This window comes from Lipotes vexillifer, unplaced genomic scaffold (genome assembly GCF_000442215.2).
Source record: "Lipotes vexillifer unplaced genomic scaffold, Lipotes_vexillifer_v1.1 scaffold382, whole genome shotgun sequence".
Classification (NCBI taxonomy): Eukaryota; Metazoa; Chordata; class Mammalia; order Artiodactyla; family Lipotidae; genus Lipotes; species Lipotes vexillifer.
Window position 1 is genome coordinate 10694417 of NW_006780611.1, and position 23464 is coordinate 10717880.

General features: G+C 57.5%; 3 protein-coding genes across 3 annotated transcripts; all 3 read right to left on the reverse strand.

Moving 5' to 3' along the window:
- Positions 1–7744: 7744 nt before the first annotated feature.
- GALR3 (galanin receptor 3) lies at positions 7745–9517 on the reverse strand. The gene is made up of 2 exons (XM_007454043.1): positions 9143–9517; positions 7745–8519 (listed from the first exon to the last, which is right to left on the reverse strand). Exons 1-2 carry the CDS (start codon positions 9499–9501, stop codon positions 7748–7750), a joined length of 1131 nt encoding a protein of 376 aa, XP_007454105.1. The 5' UTR covers positions 9502–9517; the 3' UTR covers positions 7745–7747.
- Positions 9518–14325: 4808 nt separating this feature from the next.
- GCAT (glycine C-acetyltransferase) lies at positions 14326–20530 on the reverse strand. The gene is made up of 9 exons (XM_007454044.1): positions 20289–20530; positions 18677–18807; positions 17374–17475; positions 16755–16901; positions 16024–16178; positions 15806–15888; positions 15433–15604; positions 14929–15050; positions 14326–14652 (listed from the first exon to the last, which is right to left on the reverse strand). The coding sequence occupies exons 1-9, from the start codon at positions 20485–20487 to the stop codon at positions 14501–14503; spliced, it is 1263 nt and encodes a 420-aa protein (XP_007454106.1). The 5' UTR covers positions 20488–20530; the 3' UTR covers positions 14326–14500.
- Positions 20531–22299: 1769 nt separating this feature from the next.
- On the reverse strand, positions 22300–23071 carry H1-0 (H1.0 linker histone). The gene has a single exon (XM_007454045.1). It carries the CDS (start codon positions 22957–22959, stop codon positions 22375–22377), a length of 585 nt encoding a protein of 194 aa, XP_007454107.1. The 5' UTR covers positions 22960–23071; the 3' UTR covers positions 22300–22374.
- Positions 23072–23464: the final 393 nt, after the last annotated feature.

Sequence of the window (23464 nt, forward strand, 5' to 3'; positions counted from 1 at the left end):
CTTTCCTTCTTGCCCACGTGATTAACCCCCTCAGGTGAGCCTGCCCACTCAGGCCCAGGGGGCACGTTAGAGCTTGCCCTCCTCTGGGGGCTCTGCTGGGGCCTGTGCCTGGACACAGCCCCTCTTTGCCCCTGGCCCCAGGGGTGGGGCTGAGCAGGGAAGAGCCCGGGGCAGAGGAGAAGCAGGATGGGAGGGAAGGGACCTCAAAGTCGGTGAGCTTGCTTCTCTGGGCCTCCCTCCAGCACACCTCCGGGGCTGATGACCCTAAAGAGCCTTGAGGCAAGGTTTCTCAACCTCAGGTCTAAGGGGTTCAATTAGTGGGCCATTAGAGAGCTATGAACCCCCTGAAACGATGGAAGATTTTGTGTGAAGAGTATGCATGTACTGATAAAAGGGTCTATAGCTTTTATTCTGAGCAGGGTCCACACTCAGAAGAGGTTAGGATCTCTTGCTGCAGAACTTTGGGAGCAGATAGGTGAGAAGCCTGCCCAGGGCATCCTGGGGACTGCCTGGGCACTTCTGGGACCCGTTATCCCCTAGGGCAGCCTGCTTTCTATTGGCAGAGCTGAAGGAGGTGGGGCGTGCTGAGACTTTGTGAAATTGCCCTGAGATGACTGCGCATTTCTAAGATAACTAACCTGCCTCGGAGACTCACGGGCTAACCCCTAACAATTCCTTGGCCTGGACCAAGGCATCCCCACCTGGCAAGTGGGGCGCCTCCCTGCAGCATCCTCCATCCCTGTGGTGCCCCACCCACCCATCCCTGGCCCTGTAGCCATGTATCTAGGAGAATGACCACTGGGGCAAGCGAGGGGGCCATTAAGAGCCCCACCCTGGCCATACTGACAGTGAACAAAAGGCTTGACGGATGAAGGTGGCTTATGGGCCAGCCATCAGACACTTGCCAGACGGCCAGGCAGCTAGCCAATCTGCCTCGATCCTTTTCCGGCCAAGATTTTTCCTGCAATCCCAAATCTCTCTGAAGATCCAGCCAGTTAAAGTCAGCCTCAGACATTAGGGTGAGTCAGAAAACACACAAGTTGGCCCTGAGCAGACTGGGCTGAGCAGGGCAGGATGGAGAACTGGACAGAGGCTGCCCACACGGGAGTTAGCTCTGTTACTAGCTGCTCTGGGAGCTACCGAGTTGGTGGGGGGAGCAGGGAGGGGGCCGGGGGGTTGGGGGGGGGCAGTAAGAAGAAATCCTGTTTGCTGATTTCACTGGCTGGGGAGGGTCCTTTGCATTATACCTCCCATTTCATTCACGTTGGAAATACCTATCAAGCACTTGCCATGTGCTCGGCAATGTTCCAGGTAGGAATGCAACAGGGAACAAAAACAAAATAAAATCCCTGCCTTTGCCCGTGGCAGACGGTGGTAATGCTTGGGGAATATTCACAACTTCTCCCAACCATGCTGTGAGATAACTGGCCTTGCTGGTGCTTTGGACGGGTAAGAAAATGCAGGTTTGCCAGGGTGACCCAACCAGGCAGCTGGGCTGGACCCTGGACCCACCCCCAAAGCTCGTGCTGTTTCCACCACAGCTTTCTCAGAAGCAGAGTTTCCTAAAACTGAGGGCGACAACATTTGTTGAGCTCCTACTGTGTGCCAGCAGGCCCTTTACACAAGCCCTTTGATTTAGTGTTTGTAGCCAAAAGGGTAGCCAATGCCCTTGCTCCCACTATTTTATAGATGCAGAAGATTGAGGCTCAGGCAGAGAGTAACTCGCTTGAGGTCAGACAGCAGCGCAGGACCCAGCCCAGCCCAGGAATCTCTGCCAAGGTTCCCAAAGTGCCAATGTCCCCAGTGCTCCTGAGACACAGTAGAAACCGATGGACCTTACCGAATGAATGTCTGTGTCCCCGTGCAGGGAGGGGTGGGCCCTTTCCTCACTGAGCACATGGCACAGTGTGCTCGGTGGACAAGGCCTGCACCTGGTCACCTGGAGGAGAGAGAGGACAGTATGAGGTGACGGGACTGAGCTGGGTCTGGAATGGTCTTTGCTGATCTCTGGTGGCTGCCCAAACTATTGCAGGCCTTCTGAGGTGGTGGGAGAGCTGGGAGCGGCATGAGCCAGGCCTGGCGGATGGACAGGCACAAGCTGGCTTTGGGGCTGGGAGATGGCCTGGAAAAAAGGGCCCGGGAGCGTGAGGGGCTGGCCAGAGAGAGGGGTGAGACCAGGCTGTGGAGATCCTGAGGTCTGAAGATTTGCCCTGGCGACAGAAAGCAGGTGAGGCAAGCTGTCACCTCCACCCTGGAGATCAAATGCATCCTTACCCAGAGCAGGCACCATGAGCTCCGGGTAAAAGCCCCACCAGCTCCCCAGATTGCTTCAGATGCTGAGCCCAGGGCAGGGTTAGGAGGTCAGGAAGTTGGACTGGTTGTTGCCTGGATAATCCCAACAAAGTCCCTGGCTCCCCCCAGCAATAGGGCCCAAAGTGAATTAGCCCAGACCCCCTGATGCTGGCTCTCAAGCTAACTCCGCGACCTTGGTGCCTGCAAGGAGATATGATCAGTTCACTTTACAGTTAAGGAAACAGGCTCAGGGAAGCAAAGGAGTCTTACCTGAAGCCCCAGACCAGGGGCCAGAGTGGTCCCTTGTCTCTGTGACCGGTCCACGCCAGCCTGGTGACTTTCTCCCGCTTTGAAGGCTGGGGAGGATGGCACGTGTTATATAAGCACTTGGCCAGCAGCATGGGGCGCAGACAGGTGAGTCGCGCCTCCCCAGTTGGATTGTGAGGGTTTGGGTTTTTTTTTTGGGCCACACCACGTGGCTTGCAGGATCTTAGTTCCCCAACCAGGGATCGAACCCGGGCCCCTGGCAGTGGATGCTTGGAGTCCTAACCACTGGGCGGCCAGGGAATTCCCAGACTGTGAGGGTTTTTGCTGGAGGCAAGGGTCCGCCCGGGAGAGCCCTTGAAACCTTCCATATAGCTGACAGCACCAGGGAGCAGCCCGAGGCAGTGTGCCTAGAATGCAGCCTGGCTGAGATGGCTCAGTTCTACGCGTCCTGAGGAACAGAGAGGTCAGCTACGAAGTGCAGGAGCCAGGATTCAAACCCAACGATGTGGCTCACAGCCCGTGCCTTGAGCCCCTGCACCATGTCACCTCTCTGAGTTGACCTGGCAGGTCCACCAGATGCCCAGTCCAGCACCCTCCCCAGCGCCACAGCCGTCCAAAGCACCCCCAGGAGCTCCTGGCTGGCACCCCTTGCCCCTCAACCCCTCCTCACCCTCCTTCCTCCTGCTTCAGTCTCACCCCTACACAGAGCCCAGGCCTCTAAAGCAAGGTGGCACCAAGCAGACGCCTCAATAAATCAATCTTGTCCTCTTAAGCCAGAAACAATTCCACCCCTGCACAGCGTGTCCCTCTGGCCTCATGCCGTCTTGGATCGAGCCGGCGACTCGCAAATGAGCCCTGCATCAGCGCTGAGGACTGATGTTCATTAATAGGAAACCTCGGGGTGGTTAATTGGTATTTATGTCCCCAGGTTCACCGCTCGAAGTTGATAGCTGGTGCTGTTCCCGTCGGCCTGAGGCAGGGAGAGGCGCTGGATAACGCGGCTGTACCGGGGCCCGCAGCTCGCCCACCCTCCCCGGGGCTGAGTTTCACCCTTGGCCACGCTTGCTACACAGGGCGGATGGCTGTGGGTGGAGGTCACCTTTGCACGTTCAGGTTCCTCCCTCCCCTTCCAAACATTCCTACCTGCCCCTTCTCCTCCCTAAAGACCGTGGAACTGAAATCAGACCAACCTGATTTAGACCCCAGCTGTTTGGGGCTAGCTGTGTGATCTTGGGCAGGTTACTTAATCTCTCTGAGCCTCAGTTGCTCCATCTTCAAAACTCTAAGGCAGATGAGACACAACTTCCAGAGCCAAGTGCAAGGCCTGAAATACAGCAGGTGCCCAGTACACCACCGCCCCATGGACACCCCCGTCGTGTCCCCCAGGCCCCTGATCGCAACGTGTTCCAACTGAGCTCAGCATCTCCCGTCCCAGACCTTTGCCCACATCACCCCCACTGCCACCCCCAGGAGCCCAAGCCAGAGGCTGGGTGTCATCTGGGACACCGCTTACCCCACAACAGTTAATCACCATTTAGTCCCGACAGCTGCACCTCGTATGGGTTTGTCCCGTCTGTCCACGTCTCCCCACCCGCTGCCGGAGCCGTGGATGTCTTCATCTCTCTGGATTCTCACACCAGCCTCCTAACTGGTCTCCCTGCCCCCAGTCTCATTCTGCTTTCGCTCCCTGGGAAAAGCCTGCCTTGCAGCCAGAAAGAGTTCCCTAAAGAGTACATCTGATCAGGTCACTCTTTCGCTTAAAACCTTTTCGTGGCTCCCCATTGCCCTCAGGACAAGGTACAGTCTCGGTTTCAGACAGGATGTACAGAATCCTTTGCGGCTGCCCCCCCCCCACCTCTGCCACCTCACTTCCTGCTGGGGCTCCCGCGTACCCTGTCCCAGGCCCTCGGCTCGTCGTGCTGTGCCAGACTGCAGGTAGAGGACCCCAGGTGGCCTGTGTGTGTATTCTCCCATCTCTCCTTTCCCCATCTGTCCTAACTCCCACTTCAGGACTTGGCTTGGGCATCAGCTCCTCCAGGAAGTCTTCTCTGCCTCCCCAAGCTCGTTAGGGCCCTCCTCTGGGCTCCCACAATCCCCTGTGCTTCTGTCTTTCTTTCCTGCAGGAGAACTCTGTACTCAGTAGGTGTTCAGACATGAATGTTGCAGGCCCATCCCTAAGAGGTCTGCACAAACAGGAGCGTGAGAGGGCTGCAGAATTCAAATCTCCCCCAACTAAGAGGAGCTCCTCCCTGGGACCTCCAGGCTGCCCTGAGCCTGGCCTGAGACCCTGCGGGAGGCTCAGGTCAGGTGGATTCTCCATGAGGCAGCAGCCAGGGCTCGCTCAGCCTCTACCCCAGCCCCCATTGCCCGCCTCCGGCCCTGCAGGACTCGGCTCTCTCCACCAAAGGATTACAACCATCTGCTCTTCCAAGCATTTCATGAGCCCCCTGAAGCAGACCCAGGAACCTCAGGGGCCGAGCCCAAGCCCAGCAGCAGGCCATCAATCTTCCTGCCAAAGCCGTGGCAAAAATAATCTCCTAGTCCTAGACCCGGCCCTTGGTGGAAGCTTTCCTGGCCCAGGGTTCACAGAGCAGCCTCTGGATTGGACTACTTGCTGCCAACCTGGCACCTCCAACCCAGCCTGTACACAGCAACCCTAGGGCACCTACCCTCCTGAAAACCCTCAATGGCATCACTGCCTGCCTGAAGGATGAAGTTCCTGCCCCCCGGCTAGCCCAGGAGACACACGTGATCTCACTGCACCCACCCTCCCGGGCTCCCCAGGCCCCACCCCGCCCTGCTTCAGCTACACAAGCCCGCTTACTGCTCCCACCTGTACCTGCCTTGGCACAAGCTGTTGCTCCACCTGGCAGGCCCTTCCCACCTCTTCCCAGGAAAATGCATATTAAAGGTCATCTCCTCTGGGACTCCTGCTTGGATTGCCCAGGAAGGCAGGAGTTTCCTCCTCTGGGCCCTTTCAAACTGTGTGTACTTTTCCCTTGTGGCCCCATAACACAGTGCTATCCTTTCTTCTTTTGGTATTTGGCTCTCCAGCTAGACTGAGAGCTCCTAGAAGGCAGAGACCAGGCCAGATTCACGCCGTCTCTGACTCCCTCTCAGGGGCTAGCTTAGGGCAGGCGCTCAAACGTTTGAGGGATAAAGGAAAGAAGAAAGGAGAGGGTCACGTCTTTCCTTCCCTGGCACCTCTGTCCTCAGGTATCAAATACCGGCCGTGTGCCTACCCTGGGCAGGCTGTACTGCCCTCCATTAGTCGGGGTGTCTGGGCTTCTTTATCTGGTTCCAATGGGCCAGAGAGACCCCTTCAGAAGCAGGAGGCCTTGGGGTCCAGCCAAGGGCCTGGGCTGTATGAGTGTCCCTCTGCCAGGCCACTGTGTGTGGAGGGCTTCCACTGACCGACCCCTCCCCTGGGCCTGGCGTTTCATGCAGGTTCAGGCCCTGGATCTGTCACTCCCCAGCTGGGCGATTGTCTCCTGCCCATCCTAGAGGTAGGCTGTTCCCAGTCGGTCACCTGTCCATGCCCACAGAGGTGACCCCAGCTGGGTGACTGGACCAACCACAGCATAAGCCAACCCCAGGAGATTTTGTTCCCCACTTGTATTTTGCAGGCACTCACCACTGTTGTGTAGCAAACCTTGTCAGATGCTCTTAGATGTTCTTCCGATGCTGCCTGGGCTGCCCTGAGAGCCATCCCTCTCGCCCAGTTAGAATCCTGGCTCTGTCTCGAATTTGCCACTTGGCTTTGGTCAAGTACCTCATCTCCTTGAGCCTCGGTTTTCACTTCTGAAAATAGAGGTAATATCCCTTGCCTGCCGGCGTTGGTACTGGTACGAGGCACGGATGAGCCAGGCGAGGTGTGAGTGATGGCCTCAGGGAGACAGAGGCCACAATGGGGGCTGCAGAAGCAGCAGCATCACACCCCCTGCCCTCCAGGAAACACTCCCACTGCTGCAGCCTGAGTCAGCCGGGGACATCTTGGCAGAGACGTGGGAGAAAGAGCACAGGACCAGTGTCAGCCCCTGTGCTGCGCCCTTGCAGCAGTCGCTCCCCAGCTGCGTCTCAACCTCCCCCTGAGAAGGCTGACTGCCGTCCTGACCCCTGGGTCTGTGGCAGGTGGCAGGCAGTGATGAGGTCTCAGCAGCTGCCCACTGTCAGGGAGGGTCTTCCCAGGGTGCCCAGCAGCCGGGAGGTGTGCTGGAGAGACACGGAAGCCGAAGGTCTCAGGAGGACTCAGCCAGAAGCTAATAAACGTTATTGGCTTACGGTGAGGGAGGAAGTGAGTGGCTCCGCAACCATCGAGACTGATCTATCGGTTAATTAGGAGGTTTCCACACCACAGACGGCCCCAGCTGTGTGCAGGGACGGGTAGGGAGGGGGCCACAGGGTAATCAGGGCTGCTGGAAGGCCAGCTGGGGCCCGAGTGTGGCTCAGCGTCTCCCCGTAGCCAGGAGCACCAAGTGGCTGAAAGAATAATGTGAGGGGTTTGGGTCAGGCAGTGGACCTAGGACTTGATGGCCGGGGGAAGCCCTCAGCACTCGCTGTACCTGAACAGAACTCTCCTAAGGAAGGGGGCTGGGAGCCCTCTGGGGTTTCTAGGGCATCCAGTTGAGCGTGGGGAGCTGCAGGTTTGGGGAGGAGGGCTGATGGAGGATCAGGAAAAACCAAGAAAAACCTTGGAAACCATGGGATCTGAGGAGAAAAAAAAAATGGGAAAAACCATATTCGGTTCTACTGAGTAGAAAAAGTTAAACAGCAGAGGGTTTGAACCCAGCCTCTGCCAAACACTAGCTACGTGACAAACCGCTCAACCTCTCTGAGTCTTGCTGTCTACATCTATAAAGTGGAATTGATTGTATCTGCCTTGCAAAGCTGTTTTGATAATTAGATTGAGGAATGTAGCACCCCATACAGATGGGCAGACGGATTGCCCTCCTTCCTGCCACACTGGTTATGGACAGCGTCTTGGGGCTGCCTAGCTAAGGGCCTGCACTTGGCTGCGTTGAACCATTTTCACCGCCCAGGGGTGTCCACTCAGTGGACTGAGTGTCCCCAATTCAGCCACTCCTCCTCAGAGGGCTCCTGGCTTTGGCTCCATCCCCTAGGGGCGTCCTGTCCAGGGGGAAGGGGAATGACACAGACGTATACCCGGCAGAGCGGAGGCAAACAAGGTTTATTCCGGTCCTCGGGCAGGCAGGGCCCAGCCAGCCTCTCTGCCGCGGGCCGGTTCCCGACCCGGCTCCCCGCCCCAGCCGCCGCCCGTCGGCAGCTGCCCGAGAGGCCTAGCGTCCCCGAGGCAGCCGGCAGGGCCTGGGGACGCCGGGCGGACGCGACGGAGGGCGCGGCGGGAGCCCGGGGGGCAGCGGGGGCGGCGGCGGCCGCAGGGCCACAGGCGGCGGAGGCGCGCGCGGAAGTGGCGCGAGGCGAGCGCGTAGACCAGTGGGTTGAGGCAGGAGTTGGCGTAGGCGAGGCAGTGCGAAGCCAGGCGGCAGGCGTAGGTGGCCGGGCTGAAGGCGAAGCGGCCGTACCAGAAGCAGAGAATGAGCGCGTGGTGCGGGCCCCAGCAGAGGGCATAGAGCGCGGCCACCGCCAGCATGGCGCGCCCCGCGCGGCCCGTGGCTCTGCGCCGGGCCTCGGCCGCCGCCGCGCCCGCGGGACCCACGGCCACCCACAGGAAGCGCAGCGTGCGTCCGTAGGCCAGGCTCACCACGGCCACGGGCAGCAGGTAGCCGGCGGCGAAGGTGGCCACGTCGAGGGCGCGGCGGCGGGCGTCCTCCCAGGCGGGCACGCAGAGCTCGAGCGCGCCGTAGCGCACGGTGCCGTAGTAGCTGAGGTAGGGCGCCGAGAAGAGCGCCGCCAGCAGCCAGACCAGACCCACGGCGGCGCGGGCGTTGCGCGGCGTGCGCAGGGCCCGCGAGCGCAGCGGGTGCCGTACGGCCAGGTACCTGCGGGCGGGCGCGGTGTCAGCGAGGCGGACGGGCGGCCGCCTAGACGCCCGTGTCTGAACCTCGGGGGTGGGCGAGAATCGCGCGCCCGGCCTCGCAGGAAGGTTGTGGGGATGAACGGAGTCAGCGCGCAAAGCGCTTAGAGCAGCGCCTGGCACCTAGCGGGGCTGGGTCAGAGGCTCAGAGAGAAGTGACCGGCCCGAGGCTGTGAGCTAGAGAGTGAGCCTGGGTTTGACCCCAAGTTTCAAGCCATGAAAGCCAGTCTGACCACAACCTGAGCCAGGTGTGGGCGGTAATAAAATATCTGATGAATTCATTGGTGTGTTCCTTTTGCCATTCATTTCACTCTTACAGAACATCATGTGCCAGGCCCTGTGCTAACACTTGGGACACAGAGATGTTCTCCGGAAGCTCCCAATGGAGTTGGGGGGAGGGCAGGATGATCCCCTCAAGTATGCCCTGCAGGTGCCCAGCGACTGGTTGGTGGGGGCCAGGGAGCTGTTCCTTTTTCCCCTCCTATGTTCCTTTTTGGTCCCCCATTCTCTCCTCTCTAAGGCCAATGAGAATCTGTTCAGGTCTTCCCTCCCCAGCCCAGACCCGGCCAGGTCCCCGACACAGCTCACCTGTCCACCGAGACAGCCGCCAGTGTGAAGCTGCTGGCGTACATGGTGAGGTAGATGAGCAGGTGCACAGCCTTACAAACGAGGGCCCCAAAAAGCCAGGCATCCAGCGTGTAGATGGCGGCCTGGAAAGGCACGCAGCACAGGATGAAGCAGAGATCGGCCACTGCCAGGTTGAGGATGAACAGATCCGTAGTGCTGCCCGGCTCCTGCCAGGCACTCAGGCCGGGCTGCAGCAGCACTGCCAGCACAAGCCCATTGCCCACTGTGCCCAGCAGGAAGATGAGGGCAAAGACCACGGGCACTGCCACAGCCCCCATACTCCCTGGGCTGTCTAGCGAAACGTTCTGGGCATCAGCCATCTCCTCATCAGACAGGCACCTGAGGAAGAGAAGCTGGAGTCCTCAGGCAGGAGCCCCCAGCTCTGGTTACTCAACTCAGGGGTCTAGTCCCCCACCCTGGGCCTGGCCACGTCCCGTGGGCTGGAAGCTCGTGGGGGATGGGGGTGGGGGTGGGGGTGGGGACAGAGACAAAATTTATCACTGGGACCCACTGTGCAAGCTCCTGACAGTCTCATTGGTGTCTAAGGTGGGTTTCTCAATTTCCTGGGGAACACCCCCATAGCCCAGGGCATGAAGGGCTGATTAGGTAGTTGATAGACACCTTCAACCAATGATGCAGGTAAAGACACAGGCAAAGTGGGGTGGGGGGAGGGGCAGCTCCAACCGCAGGAGCTGATGTTTTCAATGGGGATCTGAAATACAGGGAAGGCTTTTTTTTTTTTTTTTTTTTTTTTTTTTTTTTTTTCCTTTTTAGCCACACAACACGGTATGTGGGAGCACTATGTGGGATTTTAGTTCCCTGACTAGGGATCGAACCTATGCCCCCCTGCATTGGAAGGGTGGAGTCTTAACCACTGGACCACCAGGGAAGTCCTAAGGAAGACTTTGGGACATAGGTCAACTTCAGCCAAACATGGGCGACGTCCCTGAGTCACTGGATAGTCCAGTTTAGTGAGAGCATGACAGTGGCACAGCTGGGAGAGCCATATAAGTCACTGCCCCCTTTTTACACATGAGGAAATTGAGGCTCAGAGGGGGGACACGGGAGGCTAATACCACACTTTGAGTGGCAGATCTGAGGCTGTTGCCACCCTGGTACCCTGACTCCCAGGCTGGAGCACTTATCTGAGAGCCTGTAACAGGAAGCGCTTCTGACAACCTGTGTGCACGCGTGTGTGCGCGCACACGAGCATCTGTGCAAGCTGTGCTCACTCTTACCCCTGCCCCACCCATGGCCCATATCGACTGCTACCTGGGGGTCTCCCTACATGCTTGGACCTCTGGGGTGGGTGGACGTATTAAGGGCAAGGGAGCCAGGCAGGGAGGAGGGAGGAAAGGTGATATCTGTCTCCCACCCCAGCATGTAGCAGGTCCCCACAAAGCCCAGGATGGGCAACACCCACCTCAACCCTGGGCACTGGGCTCCTGCTTGATCCTGGGCAAACCGGCCAGGCTGAAGCTGCCCCCTGGCTCAGTGGCCCCCGCTTGGTGCCTACCTGCAGGTACAGGTCTGCCTTCCAAGGCTCCCTCCTCTCCTTGGCCCTCCTCAGCTGAGCTGGACTTGGGCACTAATCCGAAAAAGTACCCACTTCCTCCTCATTCCCTGATTTCCCCGGATGGCATGCTCTTCTGTCCAGCTCTCCTCTGCCTCTCTGCGTTGCTTCTGCCTCTTTCTGCAGCGAGTAACCCATTGATCTCGCTCTCTGAGATTCTCGCTTTGTAGTTAACCCCTCTGTGCCCAGGGCCCAGTCCATTCCTGGCCCTCTCACCTCCTGTGGTCCTGCTTCCCCATCGTCTCTGCTCCCTGCTCCAAGAAGGGCTCCAACCGAAGCTCAGAAAGGACCCCTAGTCATTTTTTTGTTTTGGCCACGCTGTGTGGCATGTGGGATCTCAGTTCCCCGACCACCCCCTGCACTGGAAGCACGGGGTCTTAATCACTGGACCATCAGGGAAATCCCGGGACTCCTAGTCTTGAGTGGGGTGTCCTATGCTAGGAATCCAGGAGCCCCTTTTCTGCACACTTCAGTTAGGACTACTCTTCCTGGCCCCTGAGAACCCTGAGACCCATCAGTTTCCCTAAGATTGTTCCAGGGGTTCAGGCTGCCCGAAGCCTGCAGGGTTTGGGTGCCTGTCCAGAGTCTGCCTTTAGCCTGAGGGCAATGGGGAACTAGAGAAGGTTCTAGAGCAGGGACAGGACCTGCCCATTTATTGTGTAATTAGTTTATTAGGGCCTGGGGTTAAAAGGATGAATAGAAGGGGAGCGATTTAATGAGTGAGCCATTAGGAGCCTCTTGTACAGCCAACAGCCAGAGAGCTTACTAGGTCTTGGTGAATGACTGTATCATTCAGTCATGGGGTTCTGGTCTGGACCTCTTGGAGGAGTGGGCCACATGGCCACATGCTTCCAGAGGGTTAGAGGCCAGCACCCGGGGTGTGAGGTGCATTGGATTGAGCAACAAGGTGGTTGTTGAAAACTGGACAAGTGTAGTGGGGGCAGAATGCTGTCTGTAATGAATTAAGGGAGAAGAGAGCTGGTGGGCACTGTGTGGTGTCTTTCTAGAAGCTGGGAGGGTGGGGTGAATGTCAAGGAGAAGTCTGTGAAAGGGGAGAGAAAACAGTCTGAGGGGACGCTGATGAAGACAGGACTTGTAACCAAGGCCTGAGCCGCGAAGAGACTCTTCAGAACTGGTTTCCCATGGGCCCTGGGATTTTCACCAGTGCTCAGGCACCTCTAAAGCCTCATGTCACCCATCCCAGATGCAGCGCATCCCCAAATTTTTGGAAGCAGAGACTCACTGAATTGAAGATATTACAGATCACACCTAGATTCTCCAAACCTGAATTCAAAGCTATCAAAATTGAATTAAGCAATTAGAATTGTAGAATCGTGTGAACTCTGAAGAGCAGAATTGTAGGATCCAGACTTGGTGTGGTGGGATTTAAGAATTTAGGGGTCCACAACCACCCTTTATGAAAGTAATGCACTGTTAGATTCCCAGAAGCCTGGCCTCACGAATGTGGCAGGCCTGGACCCTGAAAGCCCCGAGGTCCCTGACACACTGTCCTCCCTCCGCTTGGGAGCCCCCAGCCCACCATGTCCCTCCTTGCTGGAGGCTAAGCTCTGGGTGGGCAGGGGCAGTACTAGGCAAAGAGCTCCCAGCAGCAGCAAGGCTGAGCTGCTGATATGATAGCAGAGGAGGAGGGAGGATGGTGGCAACCAGAGAGACCACCTGTGGGGAAGGCAGGAAGGGCGCCTCGCTATGGCCCGAGTCCCAGCAGGCCCCAGGCACCCCCTCTTCCCTTGCTCCAACTGCTGCTCCTGGTGACTGTGGCCTTGAACCCTGCACCCAACGTAGAGGACAGATGGTGGGCCCTGAGAGTGGTACCCAGAGACCAAGGCTCTGCAGGGTAAGTGCAGCTTGTCCGCGACTGGCCCTTGGCCCTATAGCCTGTCTTGGCCTCTGGCGATGACCAGTACGTGCCCAAGCCCAAGCATGTGTGCCCAGCGCTGCCACTGCACCTGCTGGCACCTCCTATGACCCCTCTGGATGGTGGCGGAGGAGCTGTGCCGCGGTGGACCTGGGCCAGCACAGCTCCACACGCCGAGTCGAAAGCTGGCTGATGATGCGGTGCTCTATTGCAACAAGCCGGCCCACGGTGTCGAGGCACTGCCACCGCCCCACAATGTCAGCGGCGGCACCTGGGAACTAGAGGACGCAACGGTGCTCGCTGTGCGCCACTGGCTGATGGACCTCACTTAGGTCCACCTTATCTCAGCCTCACCTACTGCGATTCGTCACCCCGTGGCTGCTCATGGCCACCCACTATGACCTGCCAGCTTGAGCAGACCATGCACGTCAAGCTGCTGGCTGGGCCAGGGGCTGGCACCAAGCTGTGTGTACTTGCTGCTGTAGGAGTGCACCTGGTGCCAGATGCCCTACGCTTGTCTGTGCCCCTGATGTGGCCACAGCAGCCCCCTCCCCTGGGGCTGTATCCCCTAGCACCCCGAACTCCTGGACCCCAGCCTCAAGCTCCTCGGGATCACAGGCTAGGATTCTCAGAATCCCAGCATTAAGATCCTGATGGACGGGGCCAGAGCTCACCCAGACTGTCCATCCCTAGACACCCAGGCTGAAGGGAGGGCTGGGGATGGGGGGCGCCAGAAACATGGTCCCATCGTTAATGAAGAAGGGCCTTTTCATCCTCCCTGCCCTATTGCCAGCAAACTACGAGCTTCCCAAGCCCACACCATGCTGAGGCTGGAGGTGCGGTGACTCAGAACCCATCCTTTACCCCTTACCCCCAGGTGCCCGTAAGGCTGAGTGGGGAGGGCAATGGAGAGAGAAGCACCATGGGTTGCGACTGCGGGAAGGGGACAGTCATCTTCAGCAAGGAAGCAGTGACCCATTGTCGGGGGCAAGGCAGGGTGGGGCCTTGCCTGCGGGGTTGTAGCAACAGCTGAGTCCGAGGCCAGAAGTCTGGAGGGGGCGGGGCGATAGCAGAGCCTGAGCTCGCTACGCCCCCTGGCGGCTGATATTCAGGCCAGCAGGCCCCGGGAATACTGAAATGGAATGGCCCCAATACCAATATAACAGCCACTCTTGGTACAGCGGGGGAAACTGAGGCACACACGGGGGAGGGGCCTGCCTAAGGCCACAGAGGCAGGAACAAAGTGGGCTAGAACACAGAGGACCAGACCATCGGGGGCCTCTCCAATAGCGACATTCTTTCCTTTGGGGCTGAATCTTTTGCTTCTCCCAAACATGGGTTTGGGTGCCCAGCCCCTTCTTATCTGGGCAGCTGTAGGGCCATCCTTTGGACGTGGAGCAGAGGACGAGGTGTCCACCAAGGCTGCAGAGTAGGCGGGTGGGTGGCGCAGGAAGGGGCCTGCAGGGCTGGGGCTCAGCTGCCCTCTACAGCGGGAAAGAATCCAACTGAGCCAAACAGTGGCTCCAGCCTCTATTACCCGAGCTGCCTGGGTCCCATCTTAATTCGGGGGAGGCGGTGAGCTCTGAGATCTATTACAGTCCTCAGGAGCTGGCCCTCAGAACCCCAGCTCCTGCCTGATTCTTCGACCAGCACAGGACTGGGGCTGCTCCGAGAGAATAAAGCAGACCAACACGCCACAGCCAATTTCCACACTGTTACTTAACACTCACAGCCACAAGCACAGGCCTCACCCCAGCCTGGCCCCAGGACTGACAGAGTTCAGAGCCTCTGGCCTGGGCTGGTCAAAGGCCCCCCTCTCTGTCACTCTGGAAGGAGGGGGACCATGGCTCTGCTTGTCACTACCCAGGACTCAAGGCAGTGCCCCGTGCAGCCGCCCCACCTCCACGAAGGCCTCCACGCAGCGGTCAATGTCCTCCTCGCTGTGCACCGCTGAGATCTGGACCCGGATCCGGGCCTTGCCCTTGGGGACCACGGGGTAGCTAAACCCAATGACAAAGATGCCTGGGAGGGTAGAGAGAGTCAACCTGGGGCTCGCCAGAGCCAGACAGGCTTTTGGGGCATGATATACAGCTCCTCCTTTTCTGAGGACCACAGAGAAGGGAGCTGCCCAAGATCTCAGACATGGGACTGCCTCATGGCCTAGGGTTTTCAAGCTTGGACAGACAGCTGGTCTAAGAGGGGTAGTAGAGCAGGGGGAAGGGGGGTATTCACAGTCTAGGGGTTCCCTCCTTTTCTTTTAGGACCCACAGCCACTCCTCATGCCCCAGCCCCCTTTACCTCTCTTCAGCATGTCATCCGCCATGCAAGAGGCCAGCCGAGCATCACCCAACATCACAGGGCAGATGGGGTGATTGGCTCCCGAGATGGTGAAGCCAGCAGCCTCCATCTTACTGCGGAATCTGTGGGCACAAATTGGGTGTCACAGGGAGCTGGGGGGCTGTGGAGCAATCATACCCTCTCCTGATAGGCATGTGACCCAAGGTTTGTGGCCAAGTCTGCAGGAGGGACCAACAAAGACAGAGGTGCAGACCCAGAGAGGCAGATGGGGAGCATTTGCAGAGAAATGTGCCAGGAAATGGAAGGAAGAGGCAGAGAGAAGAGGGAGGTGGGCAAGCAGGCAGCCCTTGGCTGAGAGAGCCGAGTCCCAGCGCAACCCGCTGGGGAAGTGGGGTGGGCAGAGGCAGAACCCATAGGCAGGGAGCTAGGGCCTTCGCAGGCACGCAGGGCAGGCCCTCACCAGCTTCCTCGCCCCTGCTGGCCCCACCCTGCCCAAGACCGCACCGCTGGGTCTTGGCCGCCATAGACTGGATGACAGCGTTGCTCTCCATGAGCAGGTCCAGGGCCTTGGAGGCACAGCCGACGACAGCAGGTGGCAGACTGTTGGAGAAGAGATAGGGCCGGGCACGCTGCCGTAGCAGGGACACCAGGGACCCAGGTCCTGTAGTGTAGCCCCCTGAAAACAAGGACAGAGGTGGGGGTGGGGGGGGCAGTCAGAGGTCAGGAGCCAGAGCTTTACCCCATGCCCCTCCTGAGAGGACAGTCCCCGCTGTCTTCTTCCCTGCAGCCCCAGGTCTCCCCTCCCCACCTTCCCCGAGACTTTTCCAGGGCCCTGCATGTAGATGAGGGGAGCCCAGGGGCACAAGCCTGTAGGCACCTGATGCTCCGCCCAGAGCCTTCCCCAGCGTGGAGTTGATGATGGTGACCTGGTCCATCACGCCCAGCAGCTCATCTGTGCCCCTGCAAGGGAAGCTGCCACTGCCACCACTGGCCACCTGAGTGCCCAGGATCATGGATTGGGCTTGGGGGCTGGCATCCCAGCTTCCCATCCGCCCTGGAGTCCAACCCAAGGCCTCAGGTGCCGTGTGCTCTCACCGTCCTGTGGCTCCCAGGAAGCCAGTGGCGTGGCATTCGTCCACAAAGACCAAGGCACCATATTGAGAGGCAAGGCAACAGATCTCCTGCAGGGGTGCGATGTCGCCATCCATGGAAAAGGCCCCATCGGTGGCCACCAGGCGCAGCCGATGCTTCTGCAGGAAAGATACAGAAGGTGGCCAGTATCATGAGTTGGGCCAAACCACTCACTCTCTGTGCTGCTCGGGGCTCTAAAGGCTCAGCTCGCCCAGTGCCCAGCACAGAGGTGAGCACATAAGCACCACCATGTTGAAGCTGGTACATCCTCTCCTTCACTGGGGCCTCTCTGAGCTTTACCCACCTCTTCCAGGGCAGTCTGGAGCCACACTCAGCACTGGGCAGGAAGAATGTTCGCAGTCTCCACTCCCAGAGGGCAGGATGGGGTGTGGCCAGTTCTGCCCATAAGCTCATCCCACCCTTATGCCTAGCAGGGGCCTGCCACACATAAGGTGCTTACTAAAACTCAAGGCAGTATTGCGCAACGGAATAAAGCTTTGGGCCTGAGGATTTGGGTTCAAATCTTGGTTGTTTTGAACTTTCAGGCTGTTTGCCTGTGAGTGAGGAGTTGGCCTCTGTAAGCCTCGCTTCCTTCACCGGCGGGTGGGGGTGGGGGGGGGGGGGGCGCTGGGGACAGCAGCAAGGCTGAGGATAAGCCCAGTCCTGGCCCCTAGAACCGCTAGGCCTTGCCCCACCTGGGCCTCCTGCAGCTTGGCCTCCAGATCGGCCATATCCAGGTGGCGGTAGCGGTACTTGTGGGCCTTGCACAGACGGATACCATCGATGATGGAGGCATGGTTCAGCTCATCCGACAGGACTGCGTCCTCCGGGGTCAGCAGAGCCTGGCAGAAGGCAGTTAGGAGTAGAGCCATCACCCCAACCACCTTGGGGTTCTCCCTCCCTTATGACTCCCCCTTAATCAATATTTCACTGCCAACCAGGGCATTCTCCTGGGCAGGGAGGCCAGGAGCCCTCTGCTTCTATCTTGGTCCCCAGAGCCCCAGGACTGGGCTGAATCAGGGGCTTTGCTCTAGCCAAAGGAGATGAGAACATGTTTGGTGAATGTGTGGCCCCCAACACCCTCAGCCTTCCAGCTGAAGTAGGTTATCCTCCAAATGCCCTGGAAGCTGGCCTCCTTGTAAGCCCCAGGATTCCTCCTGGAGACCTACTGGCCCAACCTAGACCTCCATAAAAAATAGACACTGGAGCCTCTAGGCATGGCACTGGCATCCTGCCAAGTTCTCTGGACTGCACACTCCCAAGCCTTCCACAGCCTCGCAGGTCTCACCAACGCCCACCTGTGGCCTCACACACCTCAAAGAGGCCGGCGTTGGCATCAAAACAGCTGGGATAGAGGATGGCGTCCTCCCGCTGGTGGAAGCGGGCTATCTTTGCTTCTAGATCCTTGTGGATGCTCTGAAGTGAGTGAAACAGGTGTTAATGCCTTCTGGGCCACTTGGGACAAGTCCTGGGGACAGAGGCTCACAAGGCCACAAACAGATCCTCCTCCTACTTTTTGCACCACAAGGTTCACCCAGAGCCAACAAGAGTCTGGCACATGGTTCCCACTGAGGAACCATTTTATAATGGGGGTTTGATGGTAGAATTATGGGTGCTAATGGCAAAGGAAGATGTGTCTCCCCGATATCAAACTGAGTGCCTTTGTTGCTTAATGGCAAAAAAAAGGATTACATAAGTAACTCTAGGTTCATTTGGGCCTCCATTTCTCAGATTTGAAAGCTGTCCAGTCTAAAGTGCCCTGGATGGGAGTCAAGAGTTCCATTCATTTCACCTTCACCTTTCTGAAAGGACAAGTAATAATAATCACAAGGACTCAGAAGCACTGACTCTTGAGCTAGGCCATCTGGGTTCAAATCCCACCACAACAGGCTGTGTGGCCCTGGGCAAGTCAATTAATTTCTCTGGGACTCAGTGTCCTCACCTCTATAACAGGAGCAAAAACAGCACTTATCACTTAGGATTATTATACGCATTAATGAGTTAATATTTGTAATGTTCTTAAAATAGCACCTGACTCATAGCAAGCACTGTAAGTTTCATGTTTATAAAAGTTCATTTTGTAACATTTACAAAATAAAGTTAATAACCAACATTTATTGAGCACTATGTGCCAGGCACTGTTCTAAGCATTTTTACATGTATTAACTCTTTAATTTGGGATAATTTTGTTAAGTAAAATTATCCCCACTTTACCAGTGAAGGCACTGAGGCACAGAGAAGTTGAGACACTTGCCCACAGTACCAGAACCAACAAATGGTGCTGGGAACTGAGATCAGGCAGAATAGCTCCGGAAACCTTAATCTCAATCCCTGCCTCCCCTTCTTCCTTTCCCAAAGAGGAACAGGTGTAAGGAGCTCTGTTTTGCAGGTGGGGAAATGGATGTTCAGAGAGGGAATGTTTCTTGCCCAAGGCTTCACAGCAAAACAGAAGCCTGAACCCAGCCTTTCTAGTGGACAACTCTAGTGGGATGAGCTGAGCTGCCTAAACTGGCCCTGCTAATGGCAGAAGCAGACATCTGGAGTCAGCACCCAACGCTGGGGACCACCCCCCTTCCTTCCCCGCCCATCCCCGGCCTGGGCAACACCTACTGTGTACCTGGGTGCCACAGATGAAGCGGACAGAGCTAAGGCCAGCTCCAAACTCCTCCAGGGCCTGCAGACCTGCCTGGATGACCTCGGGGTGGCTGCTCAGGCCCAAGTAGTTGTTGGCACAGAAGTTAAGGATTCCTGAGGTGGAGGACGGGGGAACGGACACAGCAGCTCAGGGCCAAGAAGGGCCTGGAAAGGTGTCAGTACCAGGCCCTAGGGACTCAGAGAGGACACGAACCTGGATTCAACCCTTGAGGAGGCAACAACCACACAGTATAGTCTGTTCTGGGGCAGAGGCCAGGATGGGGAGCTGGGAGCCCCTTGGAAGCACCAAATCCAACAGCTACAGGAGAGGGAGGGTTAGAAAAGGACTCTCAGAGCTACACCTTGAAGGATGAGAAGTTTAAACTCTGGCTTTGGATCACATTCACCCAGGGGAACCAGCCCTTCCTCACTGGCTTCTTCTGTCCCTGAAGACCACCAGCGAACCCTCATCTGGGCCTTGGTTTCCTCGTGGGTAAAAGAAGAGGGCTGCGTCAGACGCCTGCCTTGGTTCCCAAACTCTACACAGTTGACTTTGCTGCCTGGTACAGAACTGCATGCCCAGCAGGGCTGCCTCTGAGACCTTGACCCTTGAATTATAAAGCCCAAGTGAACACAGGTGACCCGGGGAGGAAACTAAGGCTTCAAGAGGGCAGGGTTTACTCAGCTTGGGAGAGGCAAAAACACGATGAGAACCTAGGTCTCCTAATTTTCCATTTTTTGCCCTACTCCAAGCTTCCCTGGGGAAAGGTAGAGAATTCCTAGGGCCTCTGTTTTTCAAATGAGCACAACAGCCCCAAGGATTCCATGCCCATTTCCTTGGCAGAAGGCAGTTTGGGGGGACTGTTTGTAACCAGCACCCACCTGGGGTCTGGCACAGACAAGATGGGCAGTGACCACTGATGACACAGAAACCAGGGAGGCCTGGTGGCCAATTCATGCTGAGACTTCTGCAACAGCCCTTGAGCCCCTTTTGCTCCCTGTGATTTTGACCAGGAAGTTGGTCTCTATGGCCATTTAGCTGACCTTCCAGCTCCAACATGACCTAGACCAAAGCCCAGCTCTGCCTGCAGCTGGCTGGGGGCTTTTAGGCAAAGCCACTTCACATCTCTGAGCATCAGCTTCTTCGTCTGGAAACGGGATTAGTCATTCCCACGTTCTGACGTTTGCAGGAGTCCACGTGAAGCCATTAGTAGAAGCCTGAACAAAGCAGCAGCTCCAGAAATGCGGGGTTTCTTGTTGCCACCTTCCTACCACGCTTCCTTGAGCGGTACGGTGGGAGCCAGCTGTCTCTCTTTGTTTCTCACGTTTTCATAGGGTTGGATCGATCCGGCCCTGCCCTCTAAGCCAGAAAGGTGCTCAAAGGGCAAATTACCTGCCTCCGTGGAAACTGGTCTAACCAGGTTAGAGTCAACTGTGGGAAGCGCGAAGTCTGCCTGATAGACTGGAAAGGGTCCAGCGGCTACGTGTGCGCTCCCGCCCGCCCACTGCCTCCAAGACCTCGCATTTCAGCGAAAGCCTCAGAACGGGCCTCGAACACCCGGCCAGGTCTGAGGATTCCGAGGAGGGGGAGTTACCTCCGGAGATGCCGTCCACGTGGATGCGCGGCCCCTGACGGGACGTGATGACCCGCTCGCTTTTCCAGGTGCCAGCTCCGCGGATGCCTTCCAGTTCCTCCTCCAGGATGCCACGCAGCTGAGCCAGCGCTGACTGCGCGCGGTGGCCGCGGGGGTCCCCGGAGAGCACAGCGCGGAGGACGCGGCCAGCCCACATCATGCCCACCTCGCCTGCCCGCTGCCGGCCTTGCGCACTGCGGCCGCGGCCTGATCACGTGGCGGGGGCCGGGCTCCGGCAGCCAATAGGAGTGAGAGGGGCTCAGCTACGGGGCAGGGGAGGCGGACCCCAGGATAGGCGGGCGGGGCCTGGCGGGATCTGCAGAGGACTAAAGTGGATTGATTTGTAAGTTGAGACTGGAGCTGTCCGTGTGGGGGGAGGGGAGGCGACGGGGGTTGGAAGGCAAGTCAGGGCCGGGCCCACCAGACCCCCCACTCCATTCCCATGCCCTGCCTCCACACCCACCTCTCGGAAGGTTAGGGGATGCCCTCTGGACGCCGGAAGCAGACACCTAGAAGCAGGCTGAGGCATATTCCGTGCGCTCCAGCCCTAGCGTTTCCCGGGTTCTGTCGAGCTCTTGGAACCTTCCCCGGTTCTCAGGTGCAAATCGTCCCCCGATTTCCCCCACTGTTCGCCAGTCCAATTGCTCCGCATTTTCCTTCAGTCTCAGAAGTATGGAAAAACACATGGCTCAGGTTTTTCTTTTTCAATTTTATTTTAAAGTTTGAAAATTACAAAGACAGCAAATTCTTCCAGGCACAAATAACTTGTTTACAAATAAAAAGGGCGGGGGAGGGAGACACGCAATTGCGCATTTTTCTATTTTATTAAAAAGAAAAGGGAGAGACGACTGTACAGGTTTTTTCTCCCAGCTCCCGGGTGTGAAACGTTAAGTACTAGCCCTAGATATGTATACATACATATACACACACATCACACAGACCTAGCTCTCTACAACTACTTAGTAATTCAAACTCGACTGCAGTATGTCTTACTGTCCACTCCCCTCCCTCCCCTCCTCCCCCATCTACAACTACTTATAAAAGACTCAGACGTAAAGAGATCGAGAGGTTTTTAAGTGGTGGGCGGCAGGGCTGGAGCCCCACCAGACTGTTAAGCAAAGCCACCTCTTGTACAGGAGGAACCAAAAATCACGGGAAAAGCAAAAAGGTCCTCCTAGGATACAATCCAATTGTGTGGAAAAACCCAAGTTTCAACAGGGCACACTGAGGCACTTGGCTGAATGACTCTCCACCCTTCCCCCAAAGTTTCCACTCCTGTTTAACAGGAGACTTTCGGAAGCCAGAGACCACCCTCCACCCCCACCCGCCACTTCCAGTGGCTAGTTTCCAGCTGACTGAGAGAAACCACAGTTTCTCAGACCAGCTGTCACTTCAAACCCCTCCGCGTCTCTAGGACAATAGGAAGGCCACTGGGGCAGACTTAACAGAAGTGACAAGGAAACTGGATTTGGACGCCCCACTGCTCACCACTGGGAGGTGGAAGCCAGTCTAGAGAGGGTATTTTTTCCACCTCCCTCCTCTGCCCGTCCAGCTGCTGCCACCCCTCTCCTCCGCGCCTAGGTTCTGAAACTCTCACAAGCAGTGCTCAACTTAAAGAAAACTCGATGGCCTCATAGGTATTCCTACAAACCTTACAATTCCTGGGCTCGCTGTCATCTAGCCTCAAGAAGCTGCCTTGCCCATTCTCCCCCTCCCCACGACTTTGACCTTCAGAGTGAACCAGCCATCTAACTAAACAAAACACACAAACCCACCCAAATCCCCAAACCCATAAAGCATATTAGTAACAAATCAACAAAACAAAATATAAGTACATTCTCATCATTACAGAGATGAGATTTGTTGTTGCTGTCCTGGCATGACTGGTTAAGGAAAAATGAATTATTCCCTAATTTCTGAGGAATACAAACTGTCTCTTTATAAAGCCAGAAGGAAAAGGGGCAGATGAGGATCAAGAGAAGAAATGAGAAAAGTATTTACAGAAAATAGGAGACAGGCAGGAGTGTCCACAAGGAAAGCCTCATTGTCACTTCTTCTTGCCGGCCCTCTTGGCACTGGACTTGGCTTTGGGCTTCACTGGTTTGGCCTTCTTAGGCTTGGATGCCTTGACTGGCTTGGCTTTGACAGTCTTGGGTTTTTTGGTTTTCTTGGGCGTGGCAGCCGGCTTCTTCTTGGCCTTCTTGACTGGGGTGGCTTTGGGCTTCTTGCTTGGGGCTTTGGAGGCAGCCTTCTTGGGCTTGGCGGCCTTCTTTGGCGTGGCCACCTTCTTGACTTCCTTCTTCGTCTTCTTGAAGGCCACTGACCTCTTGGGCTCGTCGCTCTTGGCCAGCCGGAAAGACCCCGAGGCACCCACCCCTTTGGTCTGTTTGAGGACCCCAGTGGTGACCAAGCGCTTGATGGACAACTTGATCTGGGAGTCGGCGTTCTCACCCACCTTGTAGTGGCTCTTGATGTACTTCTGGATGGACTGGCGCGAAGAGCCAGCACGGTTCTTCTCCGCCTGGATGGCAGCCACGATCATGTCTGAATACTTGGGGTGGTCTGTGGACTTCTTGGAGGCCTTGGCCCGCTTGGGCTTGGCCGCAGGCGTGGATGTGGAGTTCTCGGTCATGGTGGCCTGCCTGGTCCTGCTGTCGAAGAAGGCACCTTCCAAAGGGCCAGCCCTCGTCGGAAGCCCAGGAAAGCCTGATTCGGGATCTGCTCTGGTGCCTCTGGCTCCCAAGCCAGTCCGAGGCCGTCTCTCGGGAACCTTGCTCGGGTCGCGGGGGGAACTCGCTGGGCCGGGTCTGCGTGGCCCAGCCTCACCGGTCTGTCGGTCGGTCTCGGCGCCCGGGTCTGCCTCCGCCTCCGCCTCCTCTGCCTCCCTTTTCCCAGCTCCGCGTCTGGCGCTCGGGCGGCGCATCCGGGTATTTAGCGGCGGCGGGCGGACCGCGGTGAGGACAGGGCTGCTGGCTGCCTGCTCCCGGCCCGGAATGGCGCCGCGCCGCCGCCATCTGTGTTTCTTCCGCTGAGCAAATCCGACCTTTCCCCCCAGCCCGGGCCTTCCCGCTCCCCGCCGCCGCCCGGGGACGCTGCCTGGCTCTCTGGGCCCCCCCACCGGGCGTCCCGCCGGCCCG